At 40.3% G+C, this 24,152-nt stretch overlaps 1 protein-coding gene across 1 annotated transcript in view; it reads left to right on the top strand.

The window, feature by feature from the left end:
* Positions 1–24,152, top strand: part of LOC310635553 (venom factor-like) — a 156,409-nt gene that overhangs the window by 23,020 nt on the left and 109,237 nt on the right. The window contains exons 4-10 of the mRNA XM_083354609.1: positions 6,666–6,736; positions 7,938–8,017; positions 10,008–10,090; positions 10,585–10,675; positions 11,829–11,931; positions 14,832–14,952; positions 19,537–19,652. Of these exons, the coding sequence (XP_083210735.1) occupies positions 6,666–6,736; positions 7,938–8,017; positions 10,008–10,090; positions 10,585–10,675; positions 11,829–11,931; positions 14,832–14,952; positions 19,537–19,652 (665 nt within the window). The remainder of the gene's footprint in view (positions 1–6,665; positions 6,737–7,937; positions 8,018–10,007; positions 10,091–10,584; positions 10,676–11,828; positions 11,932–14,831; positions 14,953–19,536; positions 19,653–24,152) is intronic.

Raw genomic sequence — 24,152 nt, 5'->3', positions numbered from 1 at the left:
AACTCTTATAAAATAACTACAAGCAATATAAATATCACATCAATACTTATTCAAATGCTAAATGAAACTTTTTAGTCCCATATTTATTCTGGATATAATCAATCCATTTTTTCCACTCCACAATATATCTCTGTTGCGAATGGTCTTTCAAGTACGCTGAGATCTTTGCCATTTCCGCCAGGTTGGAGACTTTTAAAGTCCATTCTTCTATAGTCGGCAGTTCTTCCTTCTTCCAATATTGCCCTACTAAAAGTCTTGCTGCCGTAAATAAATTCAACACCAACTTAGTGTCCACAACAGTAGTATCAGTAATAATACCCAGTAAAAACAATTGCGGACAAAACTTTATCCTTTTCTTAAATATCTTTTGCATGTTCCACCAGATTTTAATCCAAAAAGCTTTAACTTTTTTACAGGTCCACCATATATGAAAATACGTTGCATCTTCACCACCACACCTCCAACATTTAGGCTGGCAGTTCGGATACATGCTTACTAATTTTTTAGGATCTAAATGCCACCTATAAAACATTTTATAAAAGTTCTCTCTTAAGTTCTCTCCAGCAGTCCGGCCTGGCATGATAGCGTTAATTGGGGTCCCAGTTTGTTTTCACTATTGTTTTTATTATTTTTATTGTTCATCTGTATACCTTCCTTCCTCTGTACACCGCCCCGAGTCCCTCGGGAGAAGGGCGGTTTATAAAAACTAATAAATAAATAAATAAATAAATAAATAAATAAATAAATAAATAAGTTTTGAGCTTGCGTAAATTTTACATTTCTCATCCAAATATTTTCCCAAGTATCCATTATAATGACTTCTTGAAAATTCTGAGCCCACTTTATCATACAGTCTTTAACAAGTTCTGTCTCTGAATCAATTTCTATCAATGCAAGATATATCCTTTTAATATGTGCTTGACCTTGATCTCTAATTTGCTTTACCAGATTTTCATCAGTCATTGAAAAACCAATTTTCTGGTCTTCTTTCCACCTGGCCTGTAATTGCCCATACTGAAACCAAGTTTGTACAATCTTTTCTTCTCTTAAGATATTATACGGCTTCAAATGCCATACATTCCTTTCCAAACTTAAAATTTCCCTATATGTAATCACATCATGTTTAAACCCAACACTTATATTTTCTATTGCGTGTTTCAGTATTGCCCATATAGGTATCTTATAATTTAACTTATGTCTATACTTTTTCCAAACTCACAACAGAGCATGTCTTAGAATATGTACCTTGAACACATTATCCACCTTCTTATCATACAATAAATATGCATGCCAACCAAATAACAAATCATGGCCTTCAAGCTTTAATAATCTCACTTGTGTTGAATTAATCCAATCACTTATCGCTGACAAAGCAGCAGCTTCATAGTATAGTTTCAGATTAGGCATTTTAAGACCACCTCTCTCACGCGTATCCTGCATAATCTTAAATTTAACTCATGGCCTTTTCCCTGCCCAGACAAATTTATTAATACCCTTTTGCCATTCCTCCAAGTTTGAATCCTTTTTAAGAATAGGTATCATTTGAAATAAAAATAAAAATTTCAGCAAAACATTCATTTTCACAGCTGCAATTCTTCCCAATAAAGATAATTGTAGTTTTTTCCAGCTATCCAATTCTTTTTGAACTTTTCCCCATAACTTTTCATAATTATTTTTATATAGCTTTACATTTGAGGTTGACAAATATATCCCCAAATATTTAACCCTTTTAACAATTTCAAATCCCGTTAGCTCTTCTAAAACAGCCTTTTGATCTCTAATTTGTTTTACCAAATTTTCATCAGTTGTCAAAATACCAATTTTCTGTTCTTCTTTCCATCTAGCTTGTAACTGCCCACATTAAAACCAGGTCTGAACTATTTTTTCTTCTTTTAAAATATTAAACGACTTTAATTGCCATACATTCCTTTCCATTCTAAGAATTTCTTTATATGTAGTCACATCATGTTTAAATCCCACACTTATATTTTTTTATTGCATGTTTAAGTATTGCCCAAATTGGTATTTTATAATTTAACTTATATTGATATTTTTCCCAAACTCGCAACAGAGCATATCTTAATATATGAGTCTTAAAGATATTATCTACCTTCTTATCATACAACAAATATGCATGCCAACCATATAATAAATCACATCCTTGTGTTAAATTAAACCAATCACTAATTGATGATAAAACCGCAGCCTCATAATATAATTTAAAATTGGGCATTTTAAGACCACCTCTTTCACGTATATTTTGCATTATCTTAAGTTTTACTCTCGGTCTTTTCCCTGCCCAAATAAATTTATTAATACCTTTCTGCCATTCCTCCAAATTTGAATCTTTTTTAAGTATAGGTATCATTTGAAACAAGAATAAAAATTTTGGTAAGACATTCATTTTCACTGCTGCAATTCTTCCCAATAAACACAATTGTAATTTTCTCCAACTATCTAACTCTTTTTGTACTTTCAACCATAACAATTCATAATTATTTTTATATAATTTCACGTTTGAAACTGAAATATATACCCCTAAATATTTAATCTTTTTATCAACTTCAAATCCTGTTAATTTTTCTAAGACTTCCTTTTGTTCTATAGTCATATTTTTAGACAGTATTTTAGTTTTAGTTATTTTACCCTTTTAAATTTTACCAGCTTCTGTTAAACTACCATTAATTATTATTTGGGCTGTTTGTTTCTGATATATTACCCTAATAGGTTGTAAAAACCTATCCCCAAACTCCATCTTCTCCAATACTTTAAATAAAAATTGCCAATTCAATTGATCAAAGGCCTTTTCAGCATCCAAAAAGATCAGCGCTGCGGGGACTTGATTATTTCTTTCCAAAAATTCTAATAAATTTACAATATGTCTCACATTATTTTTCATTTGTCTACCACTTATAAATCCTGTTTGATCACTATGAATCATTTGCTGCATAACCCTCATTAATCTATTTGCTAAAATTTTTAGCAAATATCTTATAATCAGTATTCAAAAGTGATATTGGTCTGTAATTTTTAGTTTGAGTAAGATCTTGATCTTCCTTTGGAATTAATGTTATAAAAGCTGTTTTCCATGAAGGAGGCACTTCTCCTCCAGACTGAATTGTTCTAAATAATTCTTTTGGAGGTTCCACCATTTCTGTTTGTAAATTTTTATAATAAATGGCTGTCAAACCATCTGTTCCAGGTGCCTTACCCACTTTTAATTGTTTAATTGCTAAAACAATTTCTTCAACAGTTATCAATTGATTCATTCCTTCCCTTTGCTCTTGTGTAAGTACAGGGATATTCATACCTTGTAAATAACTATCTATATCTAAACCTTGAGTTACATCCCTAACATATAATTTGGAATAAAATTCAACAAAAGCCTTTTTAATAAAATTTTGCTGAAACACCTCTTTACCCTTATATTCTATCTTATCTATATTACGTGACTTTTGTTTTTTCCTTAACAGATAAGCTAACCACCTACCTTGTTTATTAGCATTACAAAAAGTATTATGTTTAGCATACTGTAAATTAGTTGCCACTTGGTCTGCCATCAACATATTAAACTGCCCTCTTAGCAGATTAATTGCTTCTTTCACCCTCTTATTAGGTGGGTTCAAAATAAAAGCCTTCTCTTTCATCTTTATTTCCTCCTCTAACTCTTTATGCTTAAATTCCAATCTACGTCTATATTTATTATTCAAATATATTAACACTCCTCTCATATAAGCTTTACTTGCATCCCAAACCATTTCAATGGAAGTACCCTTATGCATATTTGTTATAAAAAAATTCTTTCATATATTTTTTTACATTCTTCCACATTTTCTTCATATCTAAACAAATTTTCATTTAACCTCCAAGATCTCCTATCTCCCTTGCCCTTGTCCAATTCCATCCATATTGGGCTATGGTCTGATAAAATTCTTGGACATATCTTAATCTTCTTAACCCTGGAAAAAATCATTAGTAGTCAATACAAAATCAAATCCTGGAAAAAGATTGATGTCTATCAGAAAAAAAGGTAAAATCCTTTTCATCCACGTTTCGTTCTCTCCAAACATCTCTCAATTCCAAATCATCTTTCCTATCAAAAAAAGATTTAGGCAATCTAGCATGATTTGGAGTACTTTTAAAAGGTCCTTTTTTATCTTTCTGCATATCCAGCACTCCATTCCAGTCTCCCATCAAAATACACGATTTATAATCCTATTGAATTATTTTATTATGTAAAAATTTATAAAATTCTCCTTGCTGTAGATTAGGTGCATATAGTCCAATTAAAAGTATTTTCTGCCTTTTTATTAAAAGTTCAATTATAATATATCTTCCTTGTTTATCTGCTTCAATTAGGTTAGCTGATAAATCCTTCTTCACATAGATAACTACTCCATTCTTCTTTTCTGAAGCAGATGCAATAAACTGAGTACCCAATCTAGAATTTGTCAAATATTTTTGATCAGATACACCGATATGCATCTCTTGCAAACATGTAACATCATTTTTAAATTGTTTCAAATACTGAAATATTTTCTTTCTCTAATGCGGTGAGTTTAAACCATTAACATTCCAGGTTAGAAACTTTGTCGCCATCTTTTGCGACATGAAGCTTTCGGAGCACATCTTGCAGATCCACAAGCACCTGCCTCTTTGGTCGCGCACCTCCCACTGCTTCACTATAAGTAGATTCTTGAGTTTTAGTTATAGATTTCTGTTGTTCTTGTTCTTGTTGCTTTCGTCTAGCTGCAGCCCGCGTCACTCTTTGAGTCTTAGATTCTTCTAACAATCCCTGGGGCTGTGCAGTTTCCAAAGTTTTCTGAGCTTCTTTTGCAATCAATGAAATGATTTCTGCATCTCCCTGTATATTTTCCATTTGTGCCTATCTCGCTCCTTCTTTCTTCCTTCTTTTAAATTCCGGGGATGGCGGAGAACCTGCTTTCAGTACATTGCAATCAAAATCTCATGCCTTCAAAACTGTATTAAGATGATATTTTGTACCTACATAGTTCACCACCAATCCAGCTGGTATCTCCCATCTAAACTGGAGATGTCTTTTCTTTAATTCATCTGCCAAAAAAGCAAACTCTTTCCTTTTCCTTAAAATTCTTGGAGGAATTTCTTTCAAAATCAAAACCTCTTGATCAGCCACTTGAAATCTGTTATTGTAGAAAGCTTGAACAATCACATTTCTAATTGATCTCTTTGTGAAATAAACTACCACATCTCTTGGTAATTTTCTTTGCCTGGCAATCCAGGAGTTGACACGAAATATTTTATCTATATCCACCATAATATCTTCAGCTTGACACCCCAAAATCGGTTCCAAAGCTTCTGCTAAAATCTCCTTCAAATTTTCGTTTGAATCCTCTTTCAAACCTCTTATCCTCAGGGCAAACTCCATGTCTCTGTATTGTATCACGTCGTCGTCAAACTTATCCATTTTATTCTCAGTTTCAAGCATTTTAGCTTCCAATCTCAAATTATTTTGATTTACTTCTTCCACACATTCATCCAAACGCACAATACAAGCTGCCAGCCCCTGAAATGCCAATAAAATGTCCTCTCGTATTTCCTTATTTTTCTCATCAATAAGCTCTGCCATTTGCTTAGATATTTGCTCAGATTGACTTTTTAAAGCATCTTGTAAAGTATCTTGTAGATCTTTTAATGTCAATGCAGGTGTAGGTACTGTGGGGGGTGGCATCAAAGTCTGTAGTACAGATTATTGCTGAGTTGGTGATGCGCCCGCTAGCCATGTTAACACCCAATTAACTTTCGTTTCTCACTTTCACTTTTCCACCCAAATTGCAACTTTATTACTTCGCAGTCAAATATCCAAATCTTTCAAGTCAATTTTAAGCCAATTTCAAATATTTTGCACAAAGTCACTTTATTAACCCAATTTCTTCTTTCCACTCAATCTTTTATTTTGTTTTATTTCCCTTGTCCTTTTGATCTTCACCGTTCTCTCTGGCAATTCACTCCCGCGCCATCTTCCTTCCTTTCTTTTAAAATACATCGGAGTTAAAGATCATATACTTGCTATTTCAATATTCTCCTGCACAGCTCTGCCTGCATCCAAGTAATCCAAGGTACAATATTGATTGCAGGGATGGTTGCAGCATCCTGCTCTGTTCCAAAGCCTTAGAACAGAGGAGTCCCCGAGTCCGGAGTTGATTCAGGCTCCAAGGGAGCTCTCACCCTTCAACCCCCAGAATAATAATTCTGGAGGTCTAGGGGAGCTCTACCTCTACCTGAATACTCACCCTCCCCTCTTCTCCCAAGGGGGGAGGTTCCCGAACCACAAAACAGCTGATTGTCACTGTTTCGTGATTCAACAGAAAACAACGGGGCTGATGGTCGAAACAACCACCATCGATGGAGCCTTGCCACCCGGAAGCCCCCTGCTTTATTTGTCTCTGTCTGTCAGAACCATGACACCATTGACCTTAAAGTGCCTGAGGATGCTGCTGTTTTCGCCAAATAGACTAATAGGCTGTTTCTCTAGAAACTGCCCCACATCTGTTTTTTAGGGTTTACAGTGAGCCTGACAGGCAGCCACAGAATAGCAGACAATTTATGCAAACTTGTTTTGTATGATGCAAGCCAAAATCTTCTGAATTTTATTACAAATTACAGTTAGTCTCTTTTTTTCTTAGTGCGCTATCGTGTCTTTTCTATGGATCACAACATGCAAAGGATGGACAAAGCTGTGATTGTGGAGTTTCAGGTGGGAATGATGTCTGCAATCCTGTATGGTTAATATAGTCTTCTGAACAAGGAGTGATTGTTGGTACTTTACTGAAGTATCCCATGTAATCAAAAAAGATGTTGAGACTATAGAAAGAGTGCAAAGAAGATCAACAAAGATGATTAGGGGGCTGGAAGCTAAAACATATGAAGAACAGTTGCAGGAATTGGGTATGTCTAGTTTAATGAAGACATTAAATTTGGGAAGACGTGATATCTAAGAGGCTACCACAAAGAAGAGGGGATTAACCTATTCTACAAAGCACCTGAGGCAGGACAAGTAGCAATGGATCGAAACTAATCAAGGAGAGAACCAATGTAGAACTAAGGAGAAATTTCCTGACAGAACATTCACCACATTCATTCAACGCTTCTGGAGGCAGGTTGTTCCACTGGTTAATTGTTCTAACTGTCAGGAAGTTTCTCCTTAGTTCTAGGTTGCTTCTCTCCTTGACTAGTTTCCATCCGTTGCTTCTTGTCCTGCCTTCAGGTGGAACAACTTGCTTCCAGAATATGTGGATGCTCCAACACAGGAGGTTTTTAAAAAGAGATTGGATAACCATTTTTCTAAAATGGTATAGAGTTTCCTGCCTGCTCAGTGGGTTGGACTAAGATTAGAAGACCTCCAAGGTCCCTTCCAACTCTGTTATTCTGTTATTCATAGCAAGTAGATCCAACCACTCTACGAAGCTTTGCTTGGCCAACATTTTATATATGCATTTTTCTTAAATGTTTAATTTTAAGCTTTGTGCTAAACATTAGACTGTATCAAAGATTTGAAATGTTTCATTATAAAACTGGAAAATAATTCTGAGGTTGAATGCATGTGTTTGTGTATGTGCATGTGGGGAAAGGAGCTAGCTGTTGTTTTCATCTGTACCATGTTTTTTTTAATCTACAAGGGCTTCGGGTGGCAAATGTTCTATTTTCAAGGCAGATTAGGCTGAATTATCTGTTCTGGGCTATTAGTTGACATTATATCTAGGAGAAAATTCAAATAATAGCCTTGCATCTTATAACCTAGTGCCCCACCTGCTGGGTTGCATTTGCTTTCTATATTGTGTCATCACATACAAAATCTAGTATTCCAGCTGGGTTTCAATCCTATAGAATGCAAAGAAAATAATGTGCAACACTTTATGTTTTTTCAACACACCTTTATTTTATTTCCTTGGGCCCAGACTCCACAAGGCATTGTTGTCAGTTCTAATCCAGTCAACCCAAACTTGATCCGGCCTTACAATTTACCAGAGCTTGTCAGGTAATTTAACATGAATATTGTCATAAGGCAACCTTTTTTGTAATTGAGCTGAAACTCTGATGGGAAAAAAACCCTATTTAGCTATTAAAGAGTAGTTAGAGAAGAAGGCTGTATACTACGTTGCCTTTTAACTTGCTTCCCTGATCTATTACTATGGTAAGAAAAAGATTCAGGTTTGATATTTTGCATTTGTCCATCACATTTCTATTTCCTCTTATTTTTGGGAGAGCCTGGAGCAACATACATGGGTCTATAATGTTATTTGTATGGCAATTCTGTGAAATTGAGTGGACAAATAATAGATACAATCTCACCATCTCAGTTTAAGCTCAGTGAGCAAGAGGAAATTCATTGCAGAAGTATGAGTCACATTTCAACTTCCACATATTTGAATCCAAAGATTTCTGAATCAGGCATTTTCTTCGTTCTTTATACTTATTCTCAGTGCTTTTTTTCTAAAAAAAAAAAAGGTGCTGGAACTTAGAGGTGCTGTCACTGGGAGCGATGCCAGTGTCTGTAAGAACCCCTTCTTACTACGGCATTAGCACCCGTCCTTTGCACCCCTGCCCCTGCAACTCGGAGCCACAGACTGCAGAGGTTCCCCTCCCCACAGTCGCCATGGGGATTCACCTCCTCGCAGTTGCCACGCTGAGGCCTGTGCTGAGTCCCCACCCGGAGCTGCTCTGAACCTTGACCCAGAGCTGTGTTCCTTGTGGCAGCGGTCTCCAGTGCTGAATAGGTGACGGCCTCCAGCACCGGCCCTGACAACAGCTGAAGACACCAAGGCCGCAGGCCACCCGGCGTCTCTGGCATCAAACAGCTGATGGCCTCCAGCACCAGTCCCAACACTTGTTCACTTACGCCCTGTTGCTTCCAAATGCAGTAAGTGAGCAAGCGAGCAAGTGGTGTTTGGAAGCATTTGGAAGCGATGGGGCAGTAAGTGAGTGAGTGAATGAGCAAATGGCATTTAGAAGCGTTTGGAAGCATTTAGAAGTGACGGGGCAGAAGTGAGAGTGTGAATGAGCAAATGGCGTTTGGAAGTGACGGGGCAGTAAGTGAGTGAGTGAATGAGCAAATGGCATTTGGAAGCATTTAGAAGCGATGGGGCAGTGAGTGAGTGAGCGAGCAAGAGGCCTTTGAAAGAGAAGGAGTGAGTGGGGGAGAGACTGAACGAGGTGCCTTTGAAAGGGACGGAGGAGTGAGTGAGAGTAACTGGAGGCTTTTGTGAGCAAAGTGTGAGTGAGTGGGGGTGGCTTTTGCGAGCAAAGGGTGAGAGAAAAATGGAAAAGTGAGGGGGAGAAGGGAAAAAGAAAAGGCACTGACTTCTGACTTCCTCTGTTGCAGGAGTAGAAGGAAGCATTAACATTGAAGCTCAACTTTTTACTTTTCTATAATATTATAAACAAGCCATTTCTATAACAATAAATGAATCTAACCAATGAAACCCAAAATACCCTCACCTCCTTTTTTTTTAGTTATCAAGTTTTTGACAGCTTGTTAAGCACTGGTGGTACTTGAATATTGTCAAGTTCTAAAAATGGTACAATTTCTGAAAAGGTTGAAAAGCCCTGATGTAAATGCAGCCTAAATTGTTTATTGCCATCCTATTTGTAAATAATATCTTACTTACCTAGCTGAGATGGTGTAGTTGGGCAGCAGGGAGGGGTGCAAAGTTCCTGCCTTCACTGCAGACAACTTGTCTGTGCAATGTTTGCCAGCCGGGTCTTTTGGCGTGCTCAGCAGCAATTCCTATTGGGTTTCGAAAGCCAATAGAGGGAGTAGCACAGCTTGTGCAAAAGCTTTTTTTTTTTTTTTGCAAAAAAAGGTGCCGAAACGCCGTTCTGAGCGTTCTATAAAAAAAAAGCTTATTGTCCATAGGACAAATAAACCTATTAATGCCAGGAAGAAGCCTCATATCCCTTGTTCATTATTGTCATAAATTGATTATAAAGTCAAAAGAATGAAAAATCTTTTCATTTTCCTTATGTAGTTTTGGGACATGGAAGGCTGTGGCCAAATTTGAGCATTCCCCAGAAGAGAGCTATACTGCATATTTTGATGTCAGGGAATACGGTAAGAAGACGGATCATTTCTGTTCAACAAATCCACTTCTTGATCCTGGGTTTCTTCCCCTTCCATTTTGTTTCTAAACAACCAAACTGGTTCTATCATTTGTAGAAGTGGGAAGTTATGAGAGCCAATCTGGTCTAGTGGTTAAGGTAGCAGTCTACTACCCTGGAGACTGTGAGCTCCAATCCCACCTTAGGCATGAAAGCCAGCTGGGTTACCTTGGCCAGTCATTCTCTCTCAGCCTAATCCCCCTCACAGGATTGTTGTGGTGGGGAAAATAAGAGGAGGAAAGTGTGTCAGATACGTTCACCACCTTGAGTTATTTATAAAAATACAAATAAATAAATAAATAAATAAGAGGAAGGAGTATTAGATATGCTTGACATGAGTTATTTATAAAAATAAAGATGTGACATAAATAAATAATAAGTAAAATATATTGAAGAAAACCTGTCAGTGCTAGACTTCTACCCTTTTATTTGTTTCTTTTTCTGTAGTGTTGCCAAGCTTTGAAGTCCGTCTGCAACCGTCAGAGAAGTTTCTTTACATTGATGGCAATGAAGATTTCCACGTGTGTATCACTGCAAGGTGTGCATAGTTACAACTATGAGTAGCTAAAGAAAATTATTTCGGCAGTGAGTAACATCTGCTTGAAAGTGGATTTTCTTTGGATGATAATATTCAGAAAAAATATGATTTGGTGACTAGTTCTGATCTGAGTACATTTATTTGAAATTTGTTTAAGAAATACAATATTTATAATATTGAAAAATAGACCCTAGACTTTACTTACGTAGGTTTATTAGTCTGATTGCTTATGATATCAAACTCAACTATCTCTTATAGCTTTCATGCTGTGTCTTTTTAGTGTAAAGGGTAAATTGGTAATCCAGTCATAGAGGTGATCAAGGAGAGAGTAATGAAACCCATTATAATCTGAAATTATAATCTGAAAAAAATGTCCCCCAATCCCACTTTCCTATTATTTAGGAAGTTGCAAATATGTTCCTTTCATCAAACTCTTAATTATTTTAATGATTGATTTTATTGTATTAAGACTAATTGTGGTGGTGTTTTCTACTCTGCACTTTTTATTTTTGCAAGCCGCCTTGAGTGTTGGAATGAAGAGAAAGGTGAGGCATACATTTAGAAATCAGGAAGCACAATGGGCAGATGGGTGGAGGAACTGATCTTATCAACCTTCCACCCCCCCCCCTCAAATTCTGTTGTCTCCTGCCCACCTTTAGCATAAGAAATGACAAAGATTTGGAGAAAGATGCCTGAATCAGTAGAGCTGAGAGGAAATAAGGAACTGTGAGAAATAGGCCAATGCCCTCACTGATGTCTGTGTAGAATCTCAATCATAGTTGTCTTAAAAGGCAACTGGACTGTTTTTTCCTTAAGGAAGAAGAAGAAAACATTTTGATTCTCATCCAAGAAGCTTCATCAGTTCTGATGGTGGGGGGATGGAAGGACATGTTCTGATAGGATTGGGTTGGGTGGGTGGAAGGATTATATTTCTTTGCATTTTTGTTGTATTGTATTTTATTGTGAGCTTCTTAGATGAGAAGTGAAATGCTTTCTTATTCCTCAAAAAAAACAAAAACCCAGTCCATCTGCCTTTTGAAGAAAAAAGCACCTTTGGGACACCCCCAGTGATGTAACCCTCTTGTATCAAAGAAGATCAGCAGGAAAAGCAAACATGTATAATTGGGCCTTTACTTTCATTATGTCATTACAGGTACTTGTATGGAAAGAATGTGGAAGGTGTGGCCTTTGTCCTCTTTGGAGTGAAAATAGATGGTGATAAAAAGAATATTCCAGACTCGCTCACAAGAATTCCGGTAAAATGTAACAGGGGTGTTTGCTATAGGAGTGTGCCTATGGAGTGTCAGATCTACTAGATAGAAGAAATCACAATATCAATTCCATTAAAACTACCTTTACTGAGATTGTCTATAGTAACAGAATCTTATAAATCTGGTTGTACTATAATTTCTTTTCTTCCAATAATTTAGTGAATAAGGGAGTTTCTGCTTCAGTCTCTTCTGAATGTTATTGGGATATTCTAGATTTAAAACATATTATACCCCTTTGGTGTTTTGTCCACAGAGCTTGCATGTCTCCATGAAGGTCCTTTTCTTACTCTACATTGTGGCAGATCACTTGATTTCCTTCCTTATGTTAGCTTTTGTGATGACTTATATTGCCAACCAAAACCTTACACATCTACAATAATAATAAACTTTGGTTCACAGCTAAGCTCAAACATCTACACTGTGCCGAAGAGCAAGGCTACAGAAAACCAGATAGAATGCTGTACAATCAGGCCAGAAAGGTATTAACAAGGGAGATCAGGGCAGCAGAGAGAAGCTATTCAGAAAAGCTGAGGAATCAGCTATCCACAAATGAACCAGCAAATGTGTGGAAAAGCCAGAAAAATATCACTGGCTACAGCAGACCGCCCTCTCTTGTGGAAGAGAATCAGCAACTGGCAGACAACCTTAATGTGTTCTACTGTAGGTGTGATAGGAGATCAATGTCAACTATTGCTACCCTCTCCATCTCAGATACACCAACAACAGCTAAGTCTCCTACACCTGATTTCATCCCTTTGGGCTCCCCACCACCGGTGATCACATAAAAAGGTGGAAAAGCACCAGAGCCAGACAGGGCAACTCCCTCTTGCTTGAAAGTCTGTGCTGATCAACTGGCCCCCATCTTCCCCCGCATCTTTAATCAATCCCTGGAGATGTGTTATGTCCCTTCTTGCTTCAAATGCTCTACTATCATCCCATTGCCCAAGAAACCTTCATCAAGGAGCTGAATGACTACAGACCAGTAGCTTTGACATCTGTAGTTATGGAAACATTCAAAAGGTTAGTGCTGGCCCACCTGAAAGCTGTAATGGATCTGCTGATAGGCCCCTTGCGATTTGCCTACCAGGCAAATAGCTTGGTAGATGATGCTGTCAATATGGCACTGCACTATACCTTACAATATCTTGAATCCCCAAAGACCTATGGAGGGGTCCTTTTCGTAAACTTCAACTTGGAATTGAACACCATCATTCCTGAAATCCTCCTCTCTAAACTGACTCAACTAGCTGTGCCTGACCATACTTGTAGATGGATTATAGGTTTTCTAACAAATAGGAAGCAGCAGGTGAAGCTAGGGAAAATCACATCAAATATCCATTCAATTAGCACAGGAGTCTCCCAGGATTGTGTGCTCTCTCCATTACCCTTCTCTCTATACTGTATATCAATGATTGAATCTCAAAGCATCCCTCTGTTAAAGTGTTTGCAGATGATACAATGGTCATTGGTCTCATGATGAGTCTGCATATAGACAAGAGGTAGATCAACTGGCCCTGTGATGCAGCTAGAACAATATGGAGCTGAACACTGTTAAAACTGTATAGAATAGAATAGAATAGAATAGAATAGAATAGAATAGAATAGAATAGAATAGAATAGAATAGAATAGAATAGAATAGAATAGAATAGAATAGAATAGAATAGAATAGAATAGAATAGAATAGAATAGAATAGAATTGGAAGGGACCTTGGAGGTCTTCTAGTCCAGCCCCCTGCTTAAGCAGGAGAACCTATACCATTTCAGACAAATGAATGTCTAGTCTCTTCTTAAAAATCTGCAGTGCCCACAATTTCTGGAGGCAAGCTGTTCCACTGATGATAGTAGATTTTAGATAGGTAGTAGAGAAGATAGTAGATTTTAGAAGAAGCTCTCCTATTCTACCACTTCTTACAATATTAGACCACACAGTGTCAATACTAGAGACACCCCTCCTTCTTCCTTGCCTCTTTGGGGTGACTTTAGGCCCTTTTTAGGGCCCCCAGCAGGGCAAAATCAGGCTGTGTCTGTCTTGCTGTGACACAAAACTGGACGTCCAAGGTTCTATTATCTCCAAGGACTTGAAATGGATACTTATTAGAACCATCATTAAAAAGGCACAACAAAGAATGTTCTTCCTATGTCAACTCAGAAAGCTCAGATTGCCCAAGGATCTGCTGATACAGTTCTACAGAGGAATTATTAAGTCTGTCATTTGTATCTCAGTAACTGTCTGGTTCAGCACAGCAACCAAACAGGACAGGTACAGACTTCAAAAGGTAGTTTAGAACTGCAGAAAACACAACCACAACCAGCCTGCCTTCAATTGAGGATCTGTATACTGCACAAACCAGAAAAAGGGCTGAGAAAATGTCTTCAGAACCCATCACATCCTGGACACAATCTATTTCAACTTCTCCCCTCAGGACATTGCTATAGAGCAGGGGTAGGCAACCTCGGCTCTTTTATGACTCATGGACTTCAACACCCAGAATTCCTGAGTCAGCAGTTGAAGTCCCTGAGTCATAAAAGAGCTGAGGTTGCCTACCCCTGCTATAGAGCATTGCATGCCAAATAACTAGACACAAAGACATACACCCCGTGTCATCACCCTACTGAACATTTAATTTGCACAGCACTGTTTCATTTCTTGTCTTTTCTTATCTTCTCCTATTATATTATCTTTTCCTACTGGTTTCTTAAGATTCATCTATTGTTTTTGCAACTTATGATTAATGATTGTAACTATGATTTATGATGTATGATGTATTACTTGCTGTTTATATGTAAACTGTGAGCTTATGCAATAAATTCCTTGTGTGTCTGATCGCACGTGGCAATGAAGAATTATATTGTATTATTTTCACTTGTTTTTGTTTATTTTCAGATTATGGATGGAGAAGGGAAAGCAACACTAGAAAGACATACACTACGTCGCCGATTTCAAAGTCTCAACGACCTTATTGGACATACTCTGTATGTCTCTGTAACGGTGATAACAGACTCAGGTGAGCAGGGAGAAGAGAAGGGTAAATAGTTTCCTTGAGCAGAGACATATGACACTTTCAAAGATTAGCAGATTGTGATTTTAAGTATCAGGGACTGCAAGTAACTAAAGAAAATAAACCATCACCAGAATACATCACTGATTTGTAACTCAAGTTTTTAAATTCTCTCCTTCATAATGATTATTCACCTTTATCCCACAAAATCTACAATATTATTAGATTAAAAGAGATGTTCTATCCAAAATGTTGTCCTCTATGCATTGTATCTATTAATTTTTTCCACTAAAACTGTTTCTAATCATTTGGTGTGTGAAGCCTAATTTTGGAACATTAATACCCTTCCATTCCTGGGCTATAGGTATTCTTGCTGGATCAGCAAGATCTTGTCTTTGTTTCTAACATTTTCATTGTCTTCTTGAAACACCAATAAAACACTTAATTGCTATGGCAGGTGGTATAACAGATCTTGTTGATTTTCATAAAAATTTCTCAAAATGTCGCCTTTTTGGACAATGCTACCCAATTTATCAGTTACCAATTATTAGATATTGTCTTTAAATTTTTGCTAAAATTGGAGTATGATATGAATAATTTTTTATATCCCTTCCAGAGTAAGGTAAAGGTTACTTCCTCCCTAAAGCTTTCCATTTCATGTTCTCAGTATTGTTTCCAAGCTCTTTTTCCTGTAGAAGTTTTACTGCATTCTGGAATTCTTGAATGATATCATATAAATTTTTGACATGATTCTGTAGTATTTTCCTTTAGTTCAGAAATTATTGTTTCAAAGTCAGTCCAGGGGCATAAAGCTGTTCTCTTTATTTTTTCATCTTTAACAAATGATAGTGTCTGTACATATTTAGTCCTGAAGTATTAGATCTCTGCCTTTTCTCTAAATCAGAAAATGTTTCTCCATTTATAAATCAGTCCTATATAAATTTGCATTTGTGAAGTGTTTTAAAATCTTTCGAAAATATTGAACTTCTATCAGGGGCATATTTGGGGAAAAATATGGTGCTAATATTTCACATTACTTTTGCAAATTTCAATTTCAAATTTCAATTTTTTTGTCAATTTTCTCCAGACAGTTTGAAATCTACACTCTTGTATAGATTTAAATCCAGGCTTTGTTTTTGAAGTATTTTAAGGGAAACAGTATGTCTAGTTGCAAAGCCACAAAATAAAACAATATATTAATGAATCCTCCATATCTTCCAAAGTTTTAATATGCAAATTTTCTATTTATAAATTATCATTTGCCACATTACTTTCTCTAACTTCTTAAGACCATTTACATGGCAGGATAATACAACTTACAATCAGCACAAAATATGAAGCAACAGTGTTTTCTAGAAAAATTGATAGCAAGAGAGAAGATGTAGAGAGAAAACTTGCAAACTGAAATGTACTGGTTTTTTATTAGGTTTGAAATTATTGGTGCTTTAAAATCTTTACAGGATTTTCTCCTGTACTTCTGAATTCAATTTTTTATTTTAAGTTGCATTCCTTCTGATTCTAACTCTTCCTTAGACTTGAGGGTAGGGTCACCGAAATTAAAAGATATTATTTCACTGTAAATTCACCAGTCCAGCTTCACCACCATTTCTTTTCTAAAAAAAAGCTTATTGGGGCGGGGGCACCCAAAGAGGCAACTTCGTAAAGAAGGTCATGTCTGCCATTTGTTTACATACTTACAATTGAAAGAAAGATTTAAACTAGATAAAAAGAGTTATAGGTTTGATTTTGTTAACTTTACTATGTGGTAGTAAAATACACATATTAGTTACTTAACTATATTCTTATTCTATTCCATAAACATTTTCTACTTCCCACCCTAATACATCACCACCTTGATTATATTCTCTGGGCTAGTCAATCTTGTTTGCCAAGTTGATGTCAAATATACATTTTAGCCTAAGATATGCAGATGATACCACTCTAATGGCAAAAAGTAAAGAAGAACTAAAGAGCCTCTTGTTGTGGGTGAAGAAGGAGAGTGGAAAAGTTGGGTTGAAACTAAACATTAAGAAAACCAAGATCATGGCATCTGGCCCTCTCAATTCCTGGCAAATAGATGGGGAAGAAATGGAGGTAGTGACAGATTTTATTTTTCTGGGCTCCTAGATCACTGCAGATGGGGACTGTAGCCAAGAAATTAAAAGACGCTTGCTTCTCAGGAGGAAAGCCATGACAAATCTAGACAGCACACTAAAAAGCAGAGACATCACCCTGTCAACAAAAGTGCGTATAGTCAAGGCTATGGTCTTCCCAGTTGCAATGTATGGCAGTGAAAGTTGGACCATAAAAAAGGCTGAACGCCAAAGAATTGAGGCCTTTGAACTGTGGTGCTGGAGAAGACTCCTGCGAGTCCCTTGGACTGCAAGGCAATCAAACCGGTCAGTCCTAGAGGAGATCAACCCTGACTGCTCTTTAGAAGGCCAGATCCTGAAGTTGAAACTCAAATACTTTGGCCACCTAATGAGAAGGAAGGACTCACTGGAGAAGAGCCTAATCCTGGGAAAGGCTGAGGGCAAGAGAAGAAGGGGACGACAGAGAATGAGGTGGCTGGATGGAATCACTGAAGCAGTAGACATGAGCTTAAATGGACTCCAGAAAATGGTAGGAAGGCCTGGAGGAACCTTGTCCATGGGGTCACGATGGGTCGGAATCGACTGTGCAGCTAACAACAACGTACGTTTCAGCATATCCGAGATCTTTTGTTAATCATCCTCCATTTATGACATAGTTAGAGATGTTCTTTCTAGTGATGGCTATTTATTAAATGAGAGTCAGTAAGTGTTCACCTCCACCGTTCCTACCAATTGCATTACCCATCTGCTGTCTCAAAATTAAGTCTCTCATAAATTATACCAAGGTCAGATCTGGGCAGTGAACAAGTCTCTTTGTCAGAGTTAATAAAACTGCTGTACCAAGCTTTGCCACAAGATGTCCCCGATAGCATTTAGAGTCTTTTTCTGATCCTGGGGTAGATTCTTATCCAGTTTAAGTTCTTTTTGCAAATAAAGCAAAATAGCAGATTCCAGTGAGAATAGGAACTTTTTGGGTCCCCAAATTCCAAACAGAAGACAGATATCCAATTGTGGTAAGTTAATCTTTTCAAAGCTTTATTTCCCCTGAGTAAGCAGGAGCCGCCATTTTAGATGGTGGGGTAATGGAGTTCCCTTCCTTCTCTCCTCAGAAGGGGATAGATTTTCAAAATGCTTTTAACAGGAAAGGTACTTGGGGTAGAGAGAAGGTAAAATCTCACCCAATTTTCCATGTTGCTTTCAAGGTGCTTGGTAGTAAGTTTGGCCTTGGCTATCAGCGGCTTGATGATGGGCCATAAATGGCTGATCTTTTCCCCATCAGTTCAAAGAGCTGCCCTGGATCAAACTGGAGGGCTGCCGCCCTTCCACAATCACTCGGGGGTCCTCTTCATGCTCGTCGCCCCTACAAGGAGACTTCAGGGTCCCCCGGCGGGAGAAAACCAGACGGTGGAGGGAGCAATCTCCTCAAATGTCCGCCAGTGCTGCGATCGCAAACTGGAAGTATTATTGGTATTTAACACCAGATAAGTTATTAAGAATGATTAAAGTCATCTCAAATGAATGTTGGAAATGTAAATGTAAAGAAGGGACTTTTTATCACTTATGGTAGAGATGTGATAAAGCAAAGAAATATTGGAGTATGATCCGCATCTTAATACAGAAGATTCTCAAAGTGAATATAAAGATAAAACCAGAAACTTTCCTTCTGTGTCTAATGGAAAAAGACTTGGGGAAAATTTGGAACTCTGATTTTGTATATGTTAATGGCAGCAAGACTACTTTACGCACAAAAATGGAAGAATGTTTTGATTCCCACCATGGATGAACGGCTGCAAAAGTTCGTGAAGTTAGCAGAGATGGCTAAATTGGCTGTTCTGATCAAAGAAAAGAATATAAGTATTTTTATTTCTACATGGAAACCACTTCTGGATTTTGTGCTTGAGGTGGGAAAAAAATGATACTTTTGATTTTGGGTTTTAGTGATTAAATTGATTTGTTGTTATAGAAATGGCTAGTTTATATTATTATAAAAAAGTAAAAAGTTGAAGTTTGATACTAATGCCTTATTTTACTGCAACAGAGGAAGTAAACACCTTTTTTTCTCCCTGCTCCACATCTCTTTTCCCCTTCCCCTTTCCTTTGTTTCCTACTGTAATGTATTGGGCTTGTTTTGTTAACACCACATGGTATTGCTGGGAGGCTGTTGAGCAGGGAAGCTAACTAATGGCTCCCAGCTCATCAGACAACCCGTCTCCAGCACTGCTATTGGTTGCCCCTAGGGCGGCAATAGGTTGCTTCAAACCTATTGGCCGCCGCCTAGGGGCCAGGGTATAAATTGCTGCATCTGCAGCCCTGTTCTGTAGTTCAGATCCTGCAAGCAATAAACCATGATCTTTGCTGAACTCACTCGCCTCGTCTTCTTTCCTGCACAACGAACCCAGTACACAACACCTACTACTTGCTTTTGTATGTTTGTATTTTATACTATAAGCTAATAAAATTAAATATGTAAAAAGGTGCACTCCATTTTGTTTTGCAGGCAGTGATATGGTAGTGACTGAGCAAAACGGCATTCAAATTGTGACATCTCCCTATCAGATCTACCTCACAAAAACCCCCAAATACTTCAAGCCAGGAATGCCATATGAACTGACGGTAATAGAAATTGGGGTCTTATACTCTGTCAAAGAACCACATTAGCAAAACCTTCCTCCACATTATTGGGCTTCTGAAGAGCTGTCCAGATGTGGCTGTTCAAGATGGGTGTGGAGGCTTCAAGCTTACCTCGGGGTTGACGCTGTCATTGTGGAGCAGGGGTGTCAAACTCAATTTCACTGAGGGCCACATCAGCATTGTGGTTGCCCTCGGGGGGTCAGTGGGTGTGACCAGGGTAGGCGTGGCCTCCTGGGTGGGCGTGGCTGAACTGCATGTGGCCTCCTGGGTGGGCATGGCTAGCTCTACTTCGTTAACATCTAGGGTGCCTATAGGAGTCTGGACAGGAGTGAGACAGATCTGAGGATCTCTGGCAGAAGAAGGTGGACCGGGGCAAGTGCCAAGGCATGGTCCACTGGAGGAACCTCACTGTTCCTCTCAGGCCATGCAGGGGGGGGGGGCTGGACAGTGGCACAGGTTGCCTGGAGCCCTGGGTAGCAGAGGTCAAATGCCCAGCCCTCAAGCACCCGTGGCACTAAGCCCAGCCCCACTTCCCCAAAGGAGCGCCCAGCTGCACTTACCTCCTCCTCAAGGCTTCTGCTGTTGCGCTTTGAAGTGGCTGACAGACCACTCAGAGACAGCAGGCTTAACATCAACAGGTTTATTCCGAATTGGGCAAACAGGTGTTAGGGTTCGTTCTTTTATAACCGGCAGTCCAATCAGCGGCCATTCTTCTCCTGCCGGGATTCTGGAGCCAATCCGCTGTAGGCTGTGTTTGACAGCTCCTTCATCCGCGTGGCTAGGGCGTGTGCGTGGTTCCGTGTTTGTGTTGACAGCAGAGAGCTGTCAACTGGCTGCGCCTGCGCCTTCGCTTGGGGAGGTTTTGACAGCTGTCAAAACTCCCGTGTGTTCGGCTGTCATGGTGTTTACCTCACGAATACTACAACTGCTTTAACTATTTAACGTTAAGAATCTTACATATAATACACCCCTTACCCTTCCCCTGGATTAGTTCCTCCCCCCTGCTGTTGTTGATTGCTTCCAGCCCACTCATACTCCTGAAGGTAGGCGGGTGCTCTCCTGGATCGGCTGGAATGGTGTGGGGGTGCTCCGTTGTAAGGCTCCCTTTCCCCGTGCTGTGGTAGTGGCATGCCGACGTCGTTGGGTGGGGCTGGATTATCTGGTGTGGGGTCGGTCGTTGGCAGCCAGCCTAGGCTCTCAGAGGGTGACTGGGAGTTATTTTTGGGTCTTTGCGCTCTTAGTTGGTCTACGTGCCACCGCATTTGTCCATCGGGACCCGTGTCTATCAGGTATGACAGGGGCCCGGTTTGGTGAAATACGACCCCCTGTACCCATTTATGTCTGCTTGTGTAACTCCTTGCCCAGATGGCTTGACCTGGGTTGAAGGTTCAGGGTGGGGGAGGCTGCTCTGGGTCGAAGTTTGCTCTGTCAGGGTGCAGTCTGTCTAGTCTGGTTATTAGCCTCCTGCCCCACCTTAGTTCCGCCGGGGATTTGCCTGTGGTCGTGCAAGGGGTAGTGTGTTGGGCAAGGAGGAACTGGCTGAGGCGTCAATGCCAGTCTCCTTTAATGAACTTTTTTAATGCTTCTTTTGTGGACCTCACCATAATCTCTGCCATACCATTCGACGACGGGTGGAATGGAGCCGACGTGACATGCCTAATAGAGTTCCTCATGGCGAACATCTGAAATTCACGAGAAGTGAATTGTGGTCCGTTATCGGAAACAAGGACATCAGGGAAGCCGTGAGTTGCGAAAACCCTTCTGAGTGCTTGGACGGTGGAGGTTGTTGTGGTTTTGTTGATGGGAATGACTTCGAGCCATTTTGAATAACTGTCTACAACTATCAGAAAATTTTGTCCCCGTATGGGTCCGGCAAAGTCTAGATGGATGCAGGACCAAGGGTTCTTAGTGGTTTCCCATCTGTGGACTGGGGCGTGGGGAGGGTCTGCTCTGGCTAACTGGCAAGGGTAGCACCCCCCTACATGCTCCTCGATGTTGCTGTCGATCCCCGGCCACCACACGTAGCTTCTGGCAAGGGACTTCATTTTTACCACCCCAGGGTGTCCCTCGTGTAGTGTCTGGAGTGTCTGGAGCCTATTTTTCCCCGGAATCACCATTCTGTTTCCCCATAGAAAGCAGCCTAAGTGGGAAGTTAGTTCCTGTTGTTTTGTGAAAAAGGGGCGGAATTCAGGGTCGGGGCATTTCGCCGGCCATCCTGCAGTGACCCAGTGTAGGACTCTGCTAAGGAGTTTGTCCCTAGCGGTGTTGGTTGCTATGTCTTTGGCCGAGAGCGGGCACTCTGGCAGTTCTGAGATGGCCAGTATATTTCCGGCCGGAGCCGGGTCTGGGTCTGCCGTCTGTAAGGGGAGCCTGCTGAGGCCATCTGCGTGTCCTAACTCCTTCCCCGGTTTGTGTATCAACTTGTAAGAGTATGCTGATAGAAAGGTAGACCACCGTAAGATTCTTGGGGACAGTATTTGTGGAGTTGTTTTGTTCCACGTAAAAATGCCTAACAGGGGTCTGTGGTCGGTGAAGATGGTAAAGCGTCTGCCGTACAGATAATCGTGAAATTTCTTCATGCCGGCGACGATAGCCAGAGCCTCCCTGTCAATTTGGGCATAGTTTCTCTCTGCCTTGGATAGCGTTCGTGAGTAGAAAGCTATTGGTCTTTGTGTCCCGTCTCTGTCTAGGTGGCTTAGGATGGCTCCTATCCCATATGGGGAGGCATCGCAAGCGATGCAAACGGGAACGTCCTCTTTGAATAGAGTGACGGTGGAGCTATTGCAAATAATGTCTTTAAGGGTTTGGAAACTGCTTTCCTGTGTCCTGGTCCAGGACCACGGCGTGCCTTTATGTAATAGCCTATGCAAGGGCTCAGCAATAGTTGCCTTGTGTGGCAAAAATGCATGATAAAAGTTTAGTAACCCCAAGAAAGCCTGGAGTTCTTGCTTATTTTGGGGGCTGGGGGCCGTTTTGATAGCTTTGAGCTTCTCATTTGTGGGGTGGATGCCCTGGGCATCAATCCTGTACCCCAGGAATTCTGTGGAAGGAACTCCGATGGAGCATTTCTCCTTTTTTAACTTGAGACCGGCTGTTCTGAGCCGGTCTAGGATGGCTGACAATCTGTCAGCTAAGTTGGCTTCTGTCTCTCCGGCAATGAGTACATCGTTGAAGTAGGGACAGACCCCGGGAATCCCTTTCAGTGTTTTTTCCATTATGCTTTGGAATATTCCCGGGGCAGCCGAAATGCCAAATTGTAGCCTATTGACTTTGAATGCCCCGCGGTGCGTGACGATCGTCTGCGCGTCCGTGGTTTCTTTGGTTACAGGCAATTGCAAGTACGCCTGCGTGAGATCCAGTTTAGCGAAGATGGCGCCCGAGCGGATGGAAGCGAGGACGTCTCTCACCGCCGGCACCGGGTAAACACTGGGCACTCAAGGCTAAGTTCAGGGTGGCTTTGTAGTCGGTGCAGAGCCGAATTTGGCCATTAGGTTTGATAGGGGTCACTATAGGGGTTTCCCAGCTTCCCCCTTCGGTAGGTTCTAATACCCCCAGCTCCAGTTCATCCTCAATTTTCTTTTTGAGGGCGAATGGAACCCTCCTGGCCCTAATCCTGATAGGTTGTACGGTTGGGTTTAAACTTAAGGAGACGGGTGGGCCTGTATACTTTACCAGAGAGCCGTCGAAGACGTCTGCATATTGTTTGCAGACGGCTTCGAGGCTTGAGGCCTGTACTGCGTTTACTCCCGTGATCGCAATGCCTAAGGGGCTAAACCAGTTAAGCCCTATTAGGTTGGTGCGTTCTCCCTGTGTCACCAACACGTCTAGGGGTCCTTGAAATTTTTTAAATTCCACCCACACCCGGGCTTTCCCCTTAAGTAGGATAGGGGTTTTTTGATAATCTGCCAGATGAACCTGGGGGGGCTCTAAGGGAATTTCCTTGTTGTTGCGCCAGCAAATTTCCTTGTAAGTTTTTAGGGAGATTAGAGACACTGCTGACCCGGAGTCGACCTCCATGTCGCAGGCGACCCCTTGGAGTTTGGCTTTAATTTTTACCTTGGGGCTTAGAAGGTGGACCCTTTGAGCTCTCGTGTCCCTGTCTACCGCCTCCACTAAACTTCCCGGGGTTTTTTTCCTATAGGGTCGGGTAGGTCTCGTACCTGGGGGGGTGGCCTCCACTTCATGCAGGTTGTTGCGGGGTCGGCTCCGGCAAACTGTTTTGATGTGCCTGGTTTTCCCACAGTTGTGGCACTTTGCGTTGCAGAAACGGCAGCTGGCTCGGGCATGGTTGCCCCCGCAGCTGGCACAGGCGGCCCGCAGATCCCTGTTGTAGGTTCGCGGGAGAATGTGGCTCCGTGTTTTTTGTTTGTCGCTGAGGTCGCTTCAGCGGGTTTGTAGTCTCTCCATCCGGCGTTGGATGGCATCTACATCGGTTAGATCTATGGTTCCGTCGTCGTCACTGAAAGTTGTCTCATCCTGATG

This window comes from Vipera ursinii (assembly GCF_947247035.1).
Source record: "Vipera ursinii genome assembly, chromosome: 2".
In the NCBI taxonomy this organism is placed as follows: domain Eukaryota; kingdom Metazoa; phylum Chordata; class Lepidosauria; order Squamata; family Viperidae; genus Vipera; species Vipera ursinii.
This window is presented reverse-complemented; position numbering and strand designations above follow the sequence as displayed.